This window comes from Chinchilla lanigera, unplaced genomic scaffold, assembly GCF_000276665.1.
Source record: "Chinchilla lanigera isolate Chin_1 unplaced genomic scaffold, ChiLan1.0 scaffold00075, whole genome shotgun sequence".
NCBI classification, from domain to species: Eukaryota; Metazoa; Chordata; class Mammalia; order Rodentia; family Chinchillidae; genus Chinchilla; species Chinchilla lanigera.
The window spans coordinates 10,815,728-10,827,118 of NW_004955476.1; the positions used below are offsets into that span (position 1 = coordinate 10,815,728).

The 11,391-nt window shown below is 63.0% G+C and overlaps 1 protein-coding gene across 1 annotated transcript; it reads left to right on the forward strand.

Annotated features, from left to right (window-relative positions):
• Positions 1-919: 919 nt before the first annotated feature.
• On the forward strand, positions 920-11,060 carry Dusp8 (dual specificity phosphatase 8; the record flags this gene model as incomplete). The annotated part of the gene is given in 6 exon segments (XM_013503009.1): positions 920-1,239; positions 2,589-2,727; positions 6,810-6,976; positions 7,455-7,614; positions 7,765-7,888; positions 8,018-11,060. Coding segments are annotated over 6 exon segments (1,824 nt in total). The 3' UTR covers positions 9,021-11,060.
• Positions 11,061-11,391: the final 331 nt, after the last annotated feature.

Consider the following 11,391-nt stretch of genomic DNA (forward strand, 5'->3'; position numbering starts at 1 on the left):
TGACGTGGAGGGGGCGCAGACCTGAGGCAGCTGCTGTCCCCAGTGTCATGGTGGCTGTGTGTATGAGGGCACCCGTGTGGCTAGGAGTGGGGACTTACTGGAGGACCCTCCTGCCACAGGCCTTGAGGAACTGGGTGGGATGTGGTCAAGTGAAGACCCTGACAAAGGCCATCATGGGGGGCTTTCCAGGGATCAGCTAGAGCCCTGCGTTCTGTCCATCCTTTTGTGTGACCTCAGGTTGGTCCCATCCCTCTCCTGCACCTCAGTTTCCCCATGTTCAAAGCAAACTTAACAGCATGACACTGTCCAAGTGGCCAGGGGCAGGCACCTGGTCTCCGTCTCCTGCATACAGCGCTCAGCCTCCAGGGCCCTGCTGAGGTCCACTAGGTGGGGTGCACACCACAGAGACCACTCCCCCAGCCTTGCATCACACAGATGTACAGACCCCAGCTGGCAGGATGGGCCAGCAGCCATAGTGAAGCACCTCCCAGACCAAACCCCAGTGCCCCAGTGCCCCAGCCTGCAGCCCCCAGAGTTGCCCCTCCTGCAGGGTCTGGATCATCAGCCTAGGAGCTAGCCCTAGAGATGGGGCTGCAGGACTGGCTGCGCACGCTGTGCCGAGGAGGGAGGATGGCCAGCTTGAAGGGCAGAGCACTTCAAGAGTGGGAGCGAGGCGCAAGCTCTGGACCCCGTCGTGCAGGGCCACAGGGTGGGACGAGGCAGAGGCCAGCAGGGAAAGTCTTGGAGCCTTGTGCACAGATGGCCTGCCAAGGGCTGTGAGACCCCTGGCGGGGCCCACCTGTCTTCTGCCTCCATGTGTCCTGTGACGCCACCTGCAAGACCACGGCCATCCAGAGGTGGGGGGGTTTGCATGAGGACCCCGTGCCCCAGCACTACTGAACCCCTGCCTCTCCCTCAGGTCGGGCACCATGCGCTAGAGCGCTGTGAGCACCGCAAGGCCACACACGCCTCACCCTGCGGTCACTGCCTGCTGCCCACCGCGCCACCATGGCCGGGGACCGGCTCCCGAGGAAGGTGATGGACGCCAGGAAGCTGGCCAGCCTGCTGCGGGGCGGGCCCGGGGGGCCCCTGGTCATCGACAGCCGCTCCTTCGTGGAGTACAACAGCTGGCACGTGCTCAGCTCCGTCAACATCTGCTGCTCCAAGCTGGTGAAGCGGCGGCTGCAGCAGGGCAAGGTGACCATCGCCGAGCTCATCCAGCCTGCCACACGCAGCCAGGTACGCACGCTCCACCCCTTGCAGCCTTCCCGGGCACCCCTCACCTTGGAGTCAGAGCTACATGCCAGGCTCGGGGCACGGGGCCCCCAAACCCCAACTGGGCTTTTGAGGGTCCCGCAGGACAGGCCCTCCGTGAGGCCCCCCCCAATCTATTCAGCTACCTCCTGTGTCCTCACCCCGCTTCTGCCTGGAAGCCCCTCTGCCCCCAGGGTTCAGAGAGAGGGGCACTGAACACATGAGGAGGCATGACCAAGCACAAGCAGGAGGGCACAGGTGGCAGAGGGACATGCAGGGGACAGGGCAGCTGGGTCTGACTGCTGTCATTGCTGTAGGAACCAGAGGTGCCCCAGGGCTCACGCCTCCCACCCTAGTTCTCCCTCAGCTTCCAGGGAATTCACTGTGGTCCCCAAGAGTGTCCGTCAGGGAGGGACAGCTGCCCAGTCAGCTCCTGGGTAGGAACTGGCTGGACTCTGATCTTCCCTGCCCACCGCCCCTGGGTGGATGAAGGACGCCAGCTGCCTGGAGACAGGAGAGGACTCAGGTGGAACACACTCGGGAGTCCCCATTCCCCGCTCCCTGCCAGCCCCAGCCAGGGAAATCCATGATTAATCACCCCCAGCCAGGACGCCTTTCCTCCTGGAGTGCAATCCCATTGGCTGCCGGTGACATCATCCAGCCCAGGGCTGGCGGCTCAGCCGGCTTAAGGGCTGAGTGTGTTTAGGGGCGGAGACATCGACCTGCCTGAGCAGAAGCCACAGACATCTGGCCCTGGGCAGCCCAGGGTGGGGGAGGGGACAGCAGGCACCCCAGCTTCCACTGCTGCCACCGGCTTCGTGGGGGTGGTGGGCGCGAGGGAAGGATCCTGCTCTGGTCCTCAGGTTCTCCACGGAGGTGAAGAGGGGCACGCTGGGTCGGCAGTCCTGCAGGGACAGCCCAGGCCCAAGGGCACCGCGCTGCTCCAGCTCCCAGCACCTGCCTGCTGCCACCCCTGAGCACCAGTTTCCCTGTGCTCAACAACCCTGAGAGCAGCCCCAGGCCCCACACTCACCTGTGTCTCTCCAGTGGATGCCCACCTCAGCCGGGGTGGCTGCCCGGCAAGCCCTGGCCCTCCCTGATCTGTTGAGCCACCTGTGTAGCTACGGACGTTTCTGCCACTCGAGTGTGGGCACACTTTCCTGGGGCAAGCAGAGGAGGTGTACAGCCCCCCTGCCCTCCTCCTCAGGTGGCAAGGTCACAGCAGCCCTTCCCTGCTGTCCTCTAAGTCTTGCCTCCTGGTCAGAGGTGGAGGCAGGGCATCGGGCACCGAATGATGCCTGCCGTGCCCTGACCTCTGCCCACATGGCCCCCAGGTGGAGACTGCAGAACCACAGGACGTAGTGGTGTATGACCAGAGCACACGGGACGCTAGTGTGCTGGCCGCAGACAGCTTCCTATCCATCCTGCTCAGCAAACTGGACGGCTGCTTCGACAGCGTGGCCATCCTCACAGGTGAGCCTCTGCCTTGCACCAGCCGGGGGTGTCCAGGAGGCCAGCGTGGTGGGAGGATCTCTGGCTCTGGAGGGCTCAGCCCCACACTTCAGGACCCCTGCAGAGGGCCCCATCCCACCCCACAGGGCAGAGGACGGCAAGAGGAAGCCCAAGGCCCGCTCGCAGTGCAGAGGCGTGAGGGATCCAGCCAGCGCCTAAGCGCGGGGAGGAGGCAGAACCCTGCCCACTGGAAACCCTGGGTTGAGGCTGAGCTCGTCCCACAGCAGGGGCTGCCCTGGGTGGAGGATGCAGGTTGCCTAGCAACAGGCACCTTGACCAGGACTGCTGTCAGGGGCCCAGGAAAGGGAGCACAGGGGAGGGGAACCCCCATCATAGTGAGCTCAGTTGTGCACACTCACACCCATGTATATACACTTGTGTACCCGTGCACACACACCCTTGTAGACTCCCTCAGGCATACTGACACCCATGCATATAGACATGTACCCATTCACACACTCACATTCACCCCTTAGGCACACTCACCCTCATATGCACACTTGTGCACATACTCTACCCATTCACACTCATGCACACACAACCTGTGTACTCGTGTTATGCATCGTGTGTACACTCGCAGTTACGCATATAGTCACATATCCTCTCATGTAAACTCACATTTATTTCACCTTCACATACTTTCGTTCAGGTGTACACTTCTGCACTCACACTTGGGCACACATATCCTTTGCATTCACACTTGTGTGTGCTCACACTCACGTGCTTCCTCACATATGCAATACACACTCAGGTACCCATTTGTGCACACACATTTACATTCACTCTCACGTACTTACCCACTCACACCTGTCCACGTACATACTGTGCCCGTCATCCATGCTCACATATGCCCTCAAGGAGTCACACTCCTGCACACACGCACTGTTCCCATCTGTGCACACTCTCTCACGTGCACACACACTCACATGCACGCGCACAGGCAGTGGCTGAGAGGGCTTCTGTAGGATCTCCTCCCAGGGAGACAGTGGATGGAACTGGCTGGAACTGGCTGGAACCGGCACAGACCCCGCCCTCTCCTGCCCGGGTCTGGCGTCTTGCTTGACTCCCCTGCCGCCTGGCCTCTGCCCCATGGGCGGAGGAGGCAGGTATAGATGGAGGGGTGAAGACAGCATCCCACCCCACTACATGGCCGAGGGAGCAGCGGACTCCAGCCATCTGCCGGCAAGTTGGGGGGCCCCAGCCTGGCCCCATGCTGGCCTTCAGACACTGCGGTCATGGGCTCAGTGACCTCCAGCCCAGCCTCTGAAGGAGGCACCTGGGGACCTATGGGCTGCTCTAGCCAGGCTGTGGGGCAGACCCCGAGGTAGCACTGCAGCCCCACCCTGGGTACGTGGTGGGGTGAGCAGCTCAGAGCTGGGTTGCGTCTGTGGTCAGAAGCTGTTGTAAGGTGGAGTGTATGCACCTGACCGCTGGGGTCCACACCAGTCCTGAGCCTGCCTGGTGGGATCCGTGATGTGAATTGTGGGGTGAGCTCGGTCACAGAAGGTAATCAGCCTTCTTGCCTGGGAGGCTGAGTGCTGAGGAGGCCGGGTGCATGGGGCGTGGGCATAGCAGGACCCCTCCCAGGGCCCAGCACCCCCTAGCCAGCCATGGAAGCCGAGGCCCTTCCTTGTGGAAGTCCACAGGGTCCAGGCAGCCTCTCTAACCTGTGGGCTAGCAGGCCTGCCCCACTGGGCACAAGGATGGGAGCAGCACTGCAAGAAGGAGCACCTGGGACCAGCGGTGCCCTCTCTGGGCAGCCCCTGCTGTTCTTGATGTCCAGCCCTGTGAGGTTCGAGTCCTTGTTTCTGCTCCTAAAGGCCCAGCCAGGAAGGCGTCATGGTCCCCATGGTACCCCAACCCATGTGGAGAACAGCCGCCTGTGCTTGCCCACCGACCCCTCACCTGAGCTGGGCACAGCCCCTGCCCTGAGCAATGGGGATGGGGGAAGGTGTGTAGAGTGGGCTGCCCGTGACGAAGGAGGGCTTCTCCCGGTCACACACAGCGGTGCTGGCTCCTGGGGACAGGAGGGTGCCCTTCCTGGGTGGGGCTGTGAGATAGGACAGTGGAGGGAGGGGAGCCCTCCACCCACAGGAAGCAGCCCTGCTGCTGCACCCTTGCTGTCATCCTGCTGCTGCCCCTCCATCCTGTCCTCCTGTCCAGTGGGGGCCTTCTTGAAGTAGAGCTGGCCCTCACCTCATGGTGCATGGTGCTGTGGAAATGCAGGCTGGGGGTGTCACGCTGCTGCTGCAGGTTGAGCACCCCATAGCCTGGCCCTGTGGCCGTGGGCCCCGGCAGGCAGCTATGGTCCCTGTGCAGAGAGCATGGGTGAGGGCCGCACCTGGACACCTCAGAGGAGCAGGGAGGTGGGGCATGTGGCCTCTGTGGGCCTCTGTGGACCATGACTGGACTGGACTTGTGTTTTAGGGTAGCCTGGCCAAGAGTGTAGGGTGCTGTGTGTGAATTAGGGATTTCCTCGGTGCATCCCCCAACCCTGAAAGAGAGAGCAGAGGTAGTAGGGGTCCAGTAGGAAGGTGCCCGTGGGGGTCCTGGAGAGTAGGGTGCCTCTCTTGTACCCACCACCAGAACAGGGTATACGAGCTGCCTGGGCCTGCCCGAGGCCTGTGAGGCTTCCCCAGGAGTCTTGGAGAAGGTTGTGCGCCCACCCACCTGGCGCCGGCCCCTCCCCCCAGGGAAGGACCAGGCTCCAGGGGCCAAGCTGCAGTGGGGAAGGGACGCAGACAGTTCGGAGAAGGACAGGAGGGGAGACAGTCTGGAGGGACCCTGCCCTCCCTCCTGAGCTGGCCCCCAGCTGCACCATCTACGGGTCCCACAGGCCCAGCACCCAGTCAGCGTCCTGGTGGGACATCTGTGAGCTGTGACATGGCTGGTGCCAACACCACCTGCTTCTCCCTGTCTGACGGGAAGGTTCCAGGAAGGGGACCAGACCTCCTCTGAGGCTAGTCCTCTCCCTCCCTGCCTGGAGGCTCTCCCACCTCCACCGTCCCCAAAGCCTGGCACAGCAAGCTCACACGGGGCATGATAGGTGGGGTTTCCTCACTCTGGGAGCTGGGCCAGGGGCAGAGGTGATGGTGACGGCCTCCCCATCCGCAGAAACCACCTGGGTCCCTGGCACCTGCCTCCTCTCATGGGGTGGGGCGGACTTAACCTTCGTTCCACTGAGGCCATAGTCAGGAGCTGGCCTGCCAGGGTCTCGCCACCTGGAAGCGTGCGTGGGCAGTCCTGGTGCTGCCCAGGGACCTGTGCCGCCCTGCTGAGAGCCACGGGCGCTGGCTCGCTGCAACCAGGCCAACTACAGCCGTGCTTGTGGCTCAGTCTTGTCTTCGCTGAGCCTCGCAGCAAAGCTACGTGGAGGCAGGATGAGGAAGCTGAGGCCAGAGGCCGGCGTGGCTGTGGTCACTGAGTCAGGCGTGCCAAGGACTCGCCTTTGGTCTCTCCAGCCAGCGGCCAAGAGGCTCCTTCACCGCCCTCCGTCATTTCCCTCCTGCTGGGCGGAGGGAGCCACGACCCGACCGAAGGCCATGCCCCTTCCAGGGTGAGGTCATGCTTCGGGCCAGGAGGGCCCTCTGGAAGCCTCACCTCCTGGGCCTGGCACCCAAGCCCAGCTGGGGCTCGCAGCCAAGTCAGGGACGGGGGGAGGGATTGCATAAGTGATGGGGCCGTGGCAGCCAGGCTGGGGCTAGGTGTGCAGGGGGTGGGGAGGAAGCCCCATGGAGGTCCAACCAGCCCCAGCTCAGGTGCGTGCTCTGCCACCTCAGCCTTCTTACCGGCGTCAGAGCAGCGTCCTCGCTGGGGCCGCCCCTAATTAGCCGGGAGAGGAATGTGGGCGTGGGCACAGGCTGCAAGTGGGCATCAGCACGCGCCCCACATGGCGTGAGTGGCTGCCAGCAGGAAGCAGGTGCTTGGCCGGCCGGCCGGGCTGGTCCACAGGGCGTGGCGGAGCAGGCAGCAGGTCCCCTGCCCTGGCCTCTCCTGCCCAGCTGGCCTGCCGGCCCGACACACCTCCTCGCTTCCTCCCACAGGGGGCTTTGCCACCTTCTCCTCCTGCTTCCCTGGCCTCTGTGAGGGCAAGCCCACCGCCCTGCCGCCCATGAGCCTCTCCCAGCCCTGCCTGCCTGTGCCCAGCGTGGGCCTGACCCGCATCCTGCCTCACCTCTACCTGGGCTCTCAGAAGGACGTCCTCAACAAGGTGTGTGCACAGTGGGCTCTGGCTGCCAGGACAGGGGCCCGGGGCCGTGGCCTGAGGGGAGAGGGTGAGGGAGGGGAACCCAGGCACAGCCCCTGCCACAGAGGGCATCGGGGAGGGGCCAGCTGGGAGCCAGCGCCCAGCCCCTTCCGTGGTGTCCCTGGCAGCCAGCTCTGAGAGAATCTGTGTTTTAAAAATGGTGGTGAGGAAGAAGAATGAAGCCACCACCCATAACCAGCCATAACCTTCCTGGGAGCCCGGGCAGGCTTCGGGCAGGGCTTGCAGGGGAGGCTGTCGTTCCACCATCACTGGGCGGGGGGCTCTGGGTCAAGGTGGGAGGGGGCTCCTGGGCCCAGGCCCTTCCACACGGAGCATCGAGGACTAACTCCAGGCTCAGGGGCCAGGCCTCAGTACATCCCAAATCTCTGAAGTCCTTCCTGGCCACCACACCCCTTTCCAACCTGTCCTCCCACCCCTCCAGGATCTGATGACCCAAAATGGAATAAGCTACGTGCTCAACGCCAGCAACTCCTGCCCCAAGCCGGACTTCATCTGCGAGAGCCGCTTCATGCGCATCCCCATCAATGACAACTACTGTGAAAAGCTGCTGCCCTGGCTGGACAAGTCCATCGAGTTCATCGGTGAGGGGAGGGGAGGCGAGGCTCGGGGGCAGGGCTTGCAGAGAGTGCTGGACTCCGGTTGACCAGGCCCAGGGTATGGGGTCGGTAGCTCGGGGCAGGGCAGGGCCTGCACTCCCGCCCTCACCTGGTCCCCTCGGCCCACTTGCCCAGATAAAGCCAAGCTGTCCAGCTGCCAAGTCATCGTCCACTGTCTTGCCGGCATCTCCCGCTCTGCTACCATCGCCATCGCCTACATCATGAAGACGATGGGCATGTCCTCGGATGACGCCTACAGGTACCCCGCGTGGGCCAGCCCCTGCCTCCCCTGCATAGCGCCACCTGGCGGGTGGGGGCTGACTGGGTGCGCGGGGGCTGTGGGTGGCCTGGCTGCTAAGCCCCCAGCCCACGGAGCCACTCCCACCAGGTTTGTGAAGGACCGGCGCCCATCGATCTCGCCCAATTTCAACTTCCTGGGCCAGCTGCTGGAGTACGAGCGGAGCCTGAAACTGCTGGCCGCCCTGCAGGGCGACTCTTCCCACCCGGGGACCCCCGACCCCCTCCCAGGCCCCACAGCAGGGGTCCCACTGCCAAGGCTGCCACCACCTACCTCAGAAAGCACTGCCACCGGGGTCATGGCACTCACTGCAGCCAGGGAGTGCGGCGCACGCGGGGAGGCCCCAGCTGCCAACCCAGCCACCAGTGCACTGCAGCAGGGCCTGCGCGGCCTGCACCTGTCCTCCGACCGCCTGCAGGACACCAACCGCCTCAAGCGCTCCTTCTCCCTGGACATCAAGTCAGCCTATGCCCCAAGCCAGCGGCCCGAGCACCCTGGGCTGCCTGACCCCAGCAGTGAGGTACCCAAGCTGTGCAAGCTGGACAGCCCCTCAGGGGGCACACTGGGCCTCCCCTCGCCAGGCGCAGACAGCCCGGATGCCAGCACAGAGACACGCCCCAAGCCCCGCCGGCGGCACCGGCCCCCTGCTGGCTCCCCAGCCCGCTCCCCAGGGGCACATAGCCTTGGCCTGAACTTCGGAGATTCGGGGCGCCAGACTCCACGTCACGGCCTCTCTGCCCTGTCCACACCTGTGCTGCCCGGCCCAGGTCAGCCAGCCAGCCCCGGGGCCTGGGTGCCACCGCTCGACTCCCCGGGGACGCCGTCACCTGACGCACCCTGGTGCTTCAGCCCTGAGGGCGCACAGGGGGCCTTTGGCCTGGTGGGGATGCCAGGGCCCAGCAGCAGTGGCACCCGGGACACATGCACCAGCTGGCCCGAGGAGCCGGCCCCCGACTCGCAGTTCAAGAGGCGCAGCTGCCAGATGGAGTTCGAGGAGGGCATGGCTGAGGGGCGTGTGCGCGGCGAGGAGCTGGCAGCCCTGAGCAAGCAGGCCAGCTTCTCGGGCAGCGTGGAGGTCATCGAGGTCTCCTGACCCCAGCGAGGCGGGCCCTTGCCCACTGCCTCGGCACCCCAAGCAGCAGCCGGCCCAGTATAAATACAGATTATGTATAATACAAAGGAAGGTAAACGGTTTTACTGCAATTTTTACCGAGAAGTAAATATTTCAATTTTTTATTTATTTAAGCAGTTCATGCTGGCAATGATTCGGCAACTGTGCGGGCAGCCCTCGGCGCTCTATTTTTACTGTCTGGTATTTAAACTGAAACACTAGTCTCTAAGCAATAGGAGGTCACCTTCCGTCACTGTCGCCGAGCTGCAGTGCCAGGCCTGGGACCTCGCTGCGCCCCCTCCCCGGAAACACTGCTGATGTTGCAAAGAGACTGCCCGGCTTTTGTGCACTTTTTACGTAAGAAAAAGGGGAAAAAAGGAAAAAAAACTTCTTTGCCACAAACTGAGCCGCAGAACCTCCCTCCCCGCCTCCCTCCCTCCCCACCCACCCGTCCCCCTCCCCTCCGCAGCGGCCTCTGCTCTCGTGGGCTCTGCACCAAAGCCATAGGTGGGGGAGGGTGGCCACAGGAACAGGGGCCCACCAGCTCGGGGCCCAGCTCTTGGTGGCTTGGAGACGCCCTTGCTGCCTGTCACCCAGAGCTATTCCCCGGCAGGTGTTGATCTGCACTGGCTCCTGCATCAGAGAACATGGACTCCCAGGGCAAGGATGGGCGAAACAACCCCCCCATGCCAGGTCCAGAGAGGCCATGTAGAGGTGGCCGCTCCCCTCTTCTCTCCTCCAAGGTTGGCCCCAGGGAAGCCTTTGGGAAAGGAGCCCTGGCCAGGTCCAAGGGGATGACTCGTGGTCTGCTGAGCTCCACCCCACAGGGCCTGCCTTGCCCTTGCCAGGCTCCTGGACTTCCAGGGCCGGGGTCCTTCGCTTCGGGAGAGCCACCCCCTGTTGGGAGCAGGCATTGGAGAAGACCCCCTCATCTGCCTGGCCCCCCAGGGCCTCTCAGGAGAGAACCCCCTGTGCACCCCTTTCCTGTCCTGGGCACTCTCCTGTGTGCCAGCCCCTAACCCCCAGGGGCTTTTAGGCCCAGGAGGGTCAGCATGGGGTGCAAGTAGAAGAGAGCCCCAGCCACCTTGCCCCACGTCCTCTTGGGTCACTGGGGCCTGAGGCTTTGGCGGCAAGAACAGCCCCTCAGAGGTCCTGGAGTCAGAGGGTTGCCCGGCACCTCAGGAAAAGCTCAAAGGCTTGGCAGGAGCGCCAGGAAGGCTGTCTCCTAGACAGGCCTGGGGTGGCGCCCTTCTGCTCACCGCCTGTGCCCCCAGCCCCGCCACTGTGTCTTTCTATTTGTTCTTCTTTTGACCCAGCCCTGTGTCCCTGTCATCCCTCCTTTGAGCAAAGTCCTGTTCCCACTCCCTATGTACCCCCATGCCCTGTCCCCAAGAAAATAAGCTATCATTGTTGTATTTGCAATCTATGGATTAGAGGTTTAAGTATTTATTATTATTGGTTAATTATTATTATTATTATTATTATTGATTATGTAAATTTGCCTCCTGTCTGTTGCTTTGGGTTTCTGAGGTGACCCTGGGTGTGCAGGATGTACTGCCCCCGTCACCTGCCCCTCTGCTGTCTGGGAGATGGTGTTCTGGGGCCACTGGTTGGGCCCCTGGAACTCTGGGGCAGGTCCCCGGCCCCTGCCCTCCCCTGGCGGGGGCGTGTAAGGCCCTGAAGCCTCGTCTGTCTCTGTTCCTGCTCTCCTGACGCTGTTACCCCAAAGTGAGCAGACACAATGGAGAGAGGGCCTCCATGTGCTGGGCGAGGTGGGCACAGGGGCCCTCGAGTCTCTGGCCCTGCCTGGCATCAGGGGTTGCCCAGAATGGACCTGGCCCCCTCCTGTTATTTGCTGGAAAGCCCAGCAGAGGAGGGTGCTCCCCCAAGGCCCCTGTCCCTGTCGACCAGAGGACCCACCTACCCCCAGGAGTTCTGCCCCTGTGGGCCGCACTTTCCTATTCCTTCCTTTTGTATTTGGAAACCATGTGTTGTAATAAATCCCAAGACATGTTTTCCCCATGCCTCCGCTGCCTTTCTTTGGGCTGGGGTGGGCGAGGGTGGGGTGAGGGGCTGGGGGGCTCTGAAGGCAATCTGAGGCCAGCAGCCTGGGGGTGAGTGGGCCAGCGACAGGACACAGTCTGGTAATGTCCCTGTGGCCAGGTGTGGGGGAGGGTGTGGGGCCTCTGTACCTTGGGACACAAAGCACCCTTTTGTGTCCTTGCTGTGACTATGGAAATGGTTTAGAACTGACAACTAGGAACTCAGCTTGCCCCGCTGCATCCCTCCAGACCCAGGGGTGTCAGTGCCACACAGCAACTTTTCCAACAGAAACGGGGTCTGGTAGGTTATA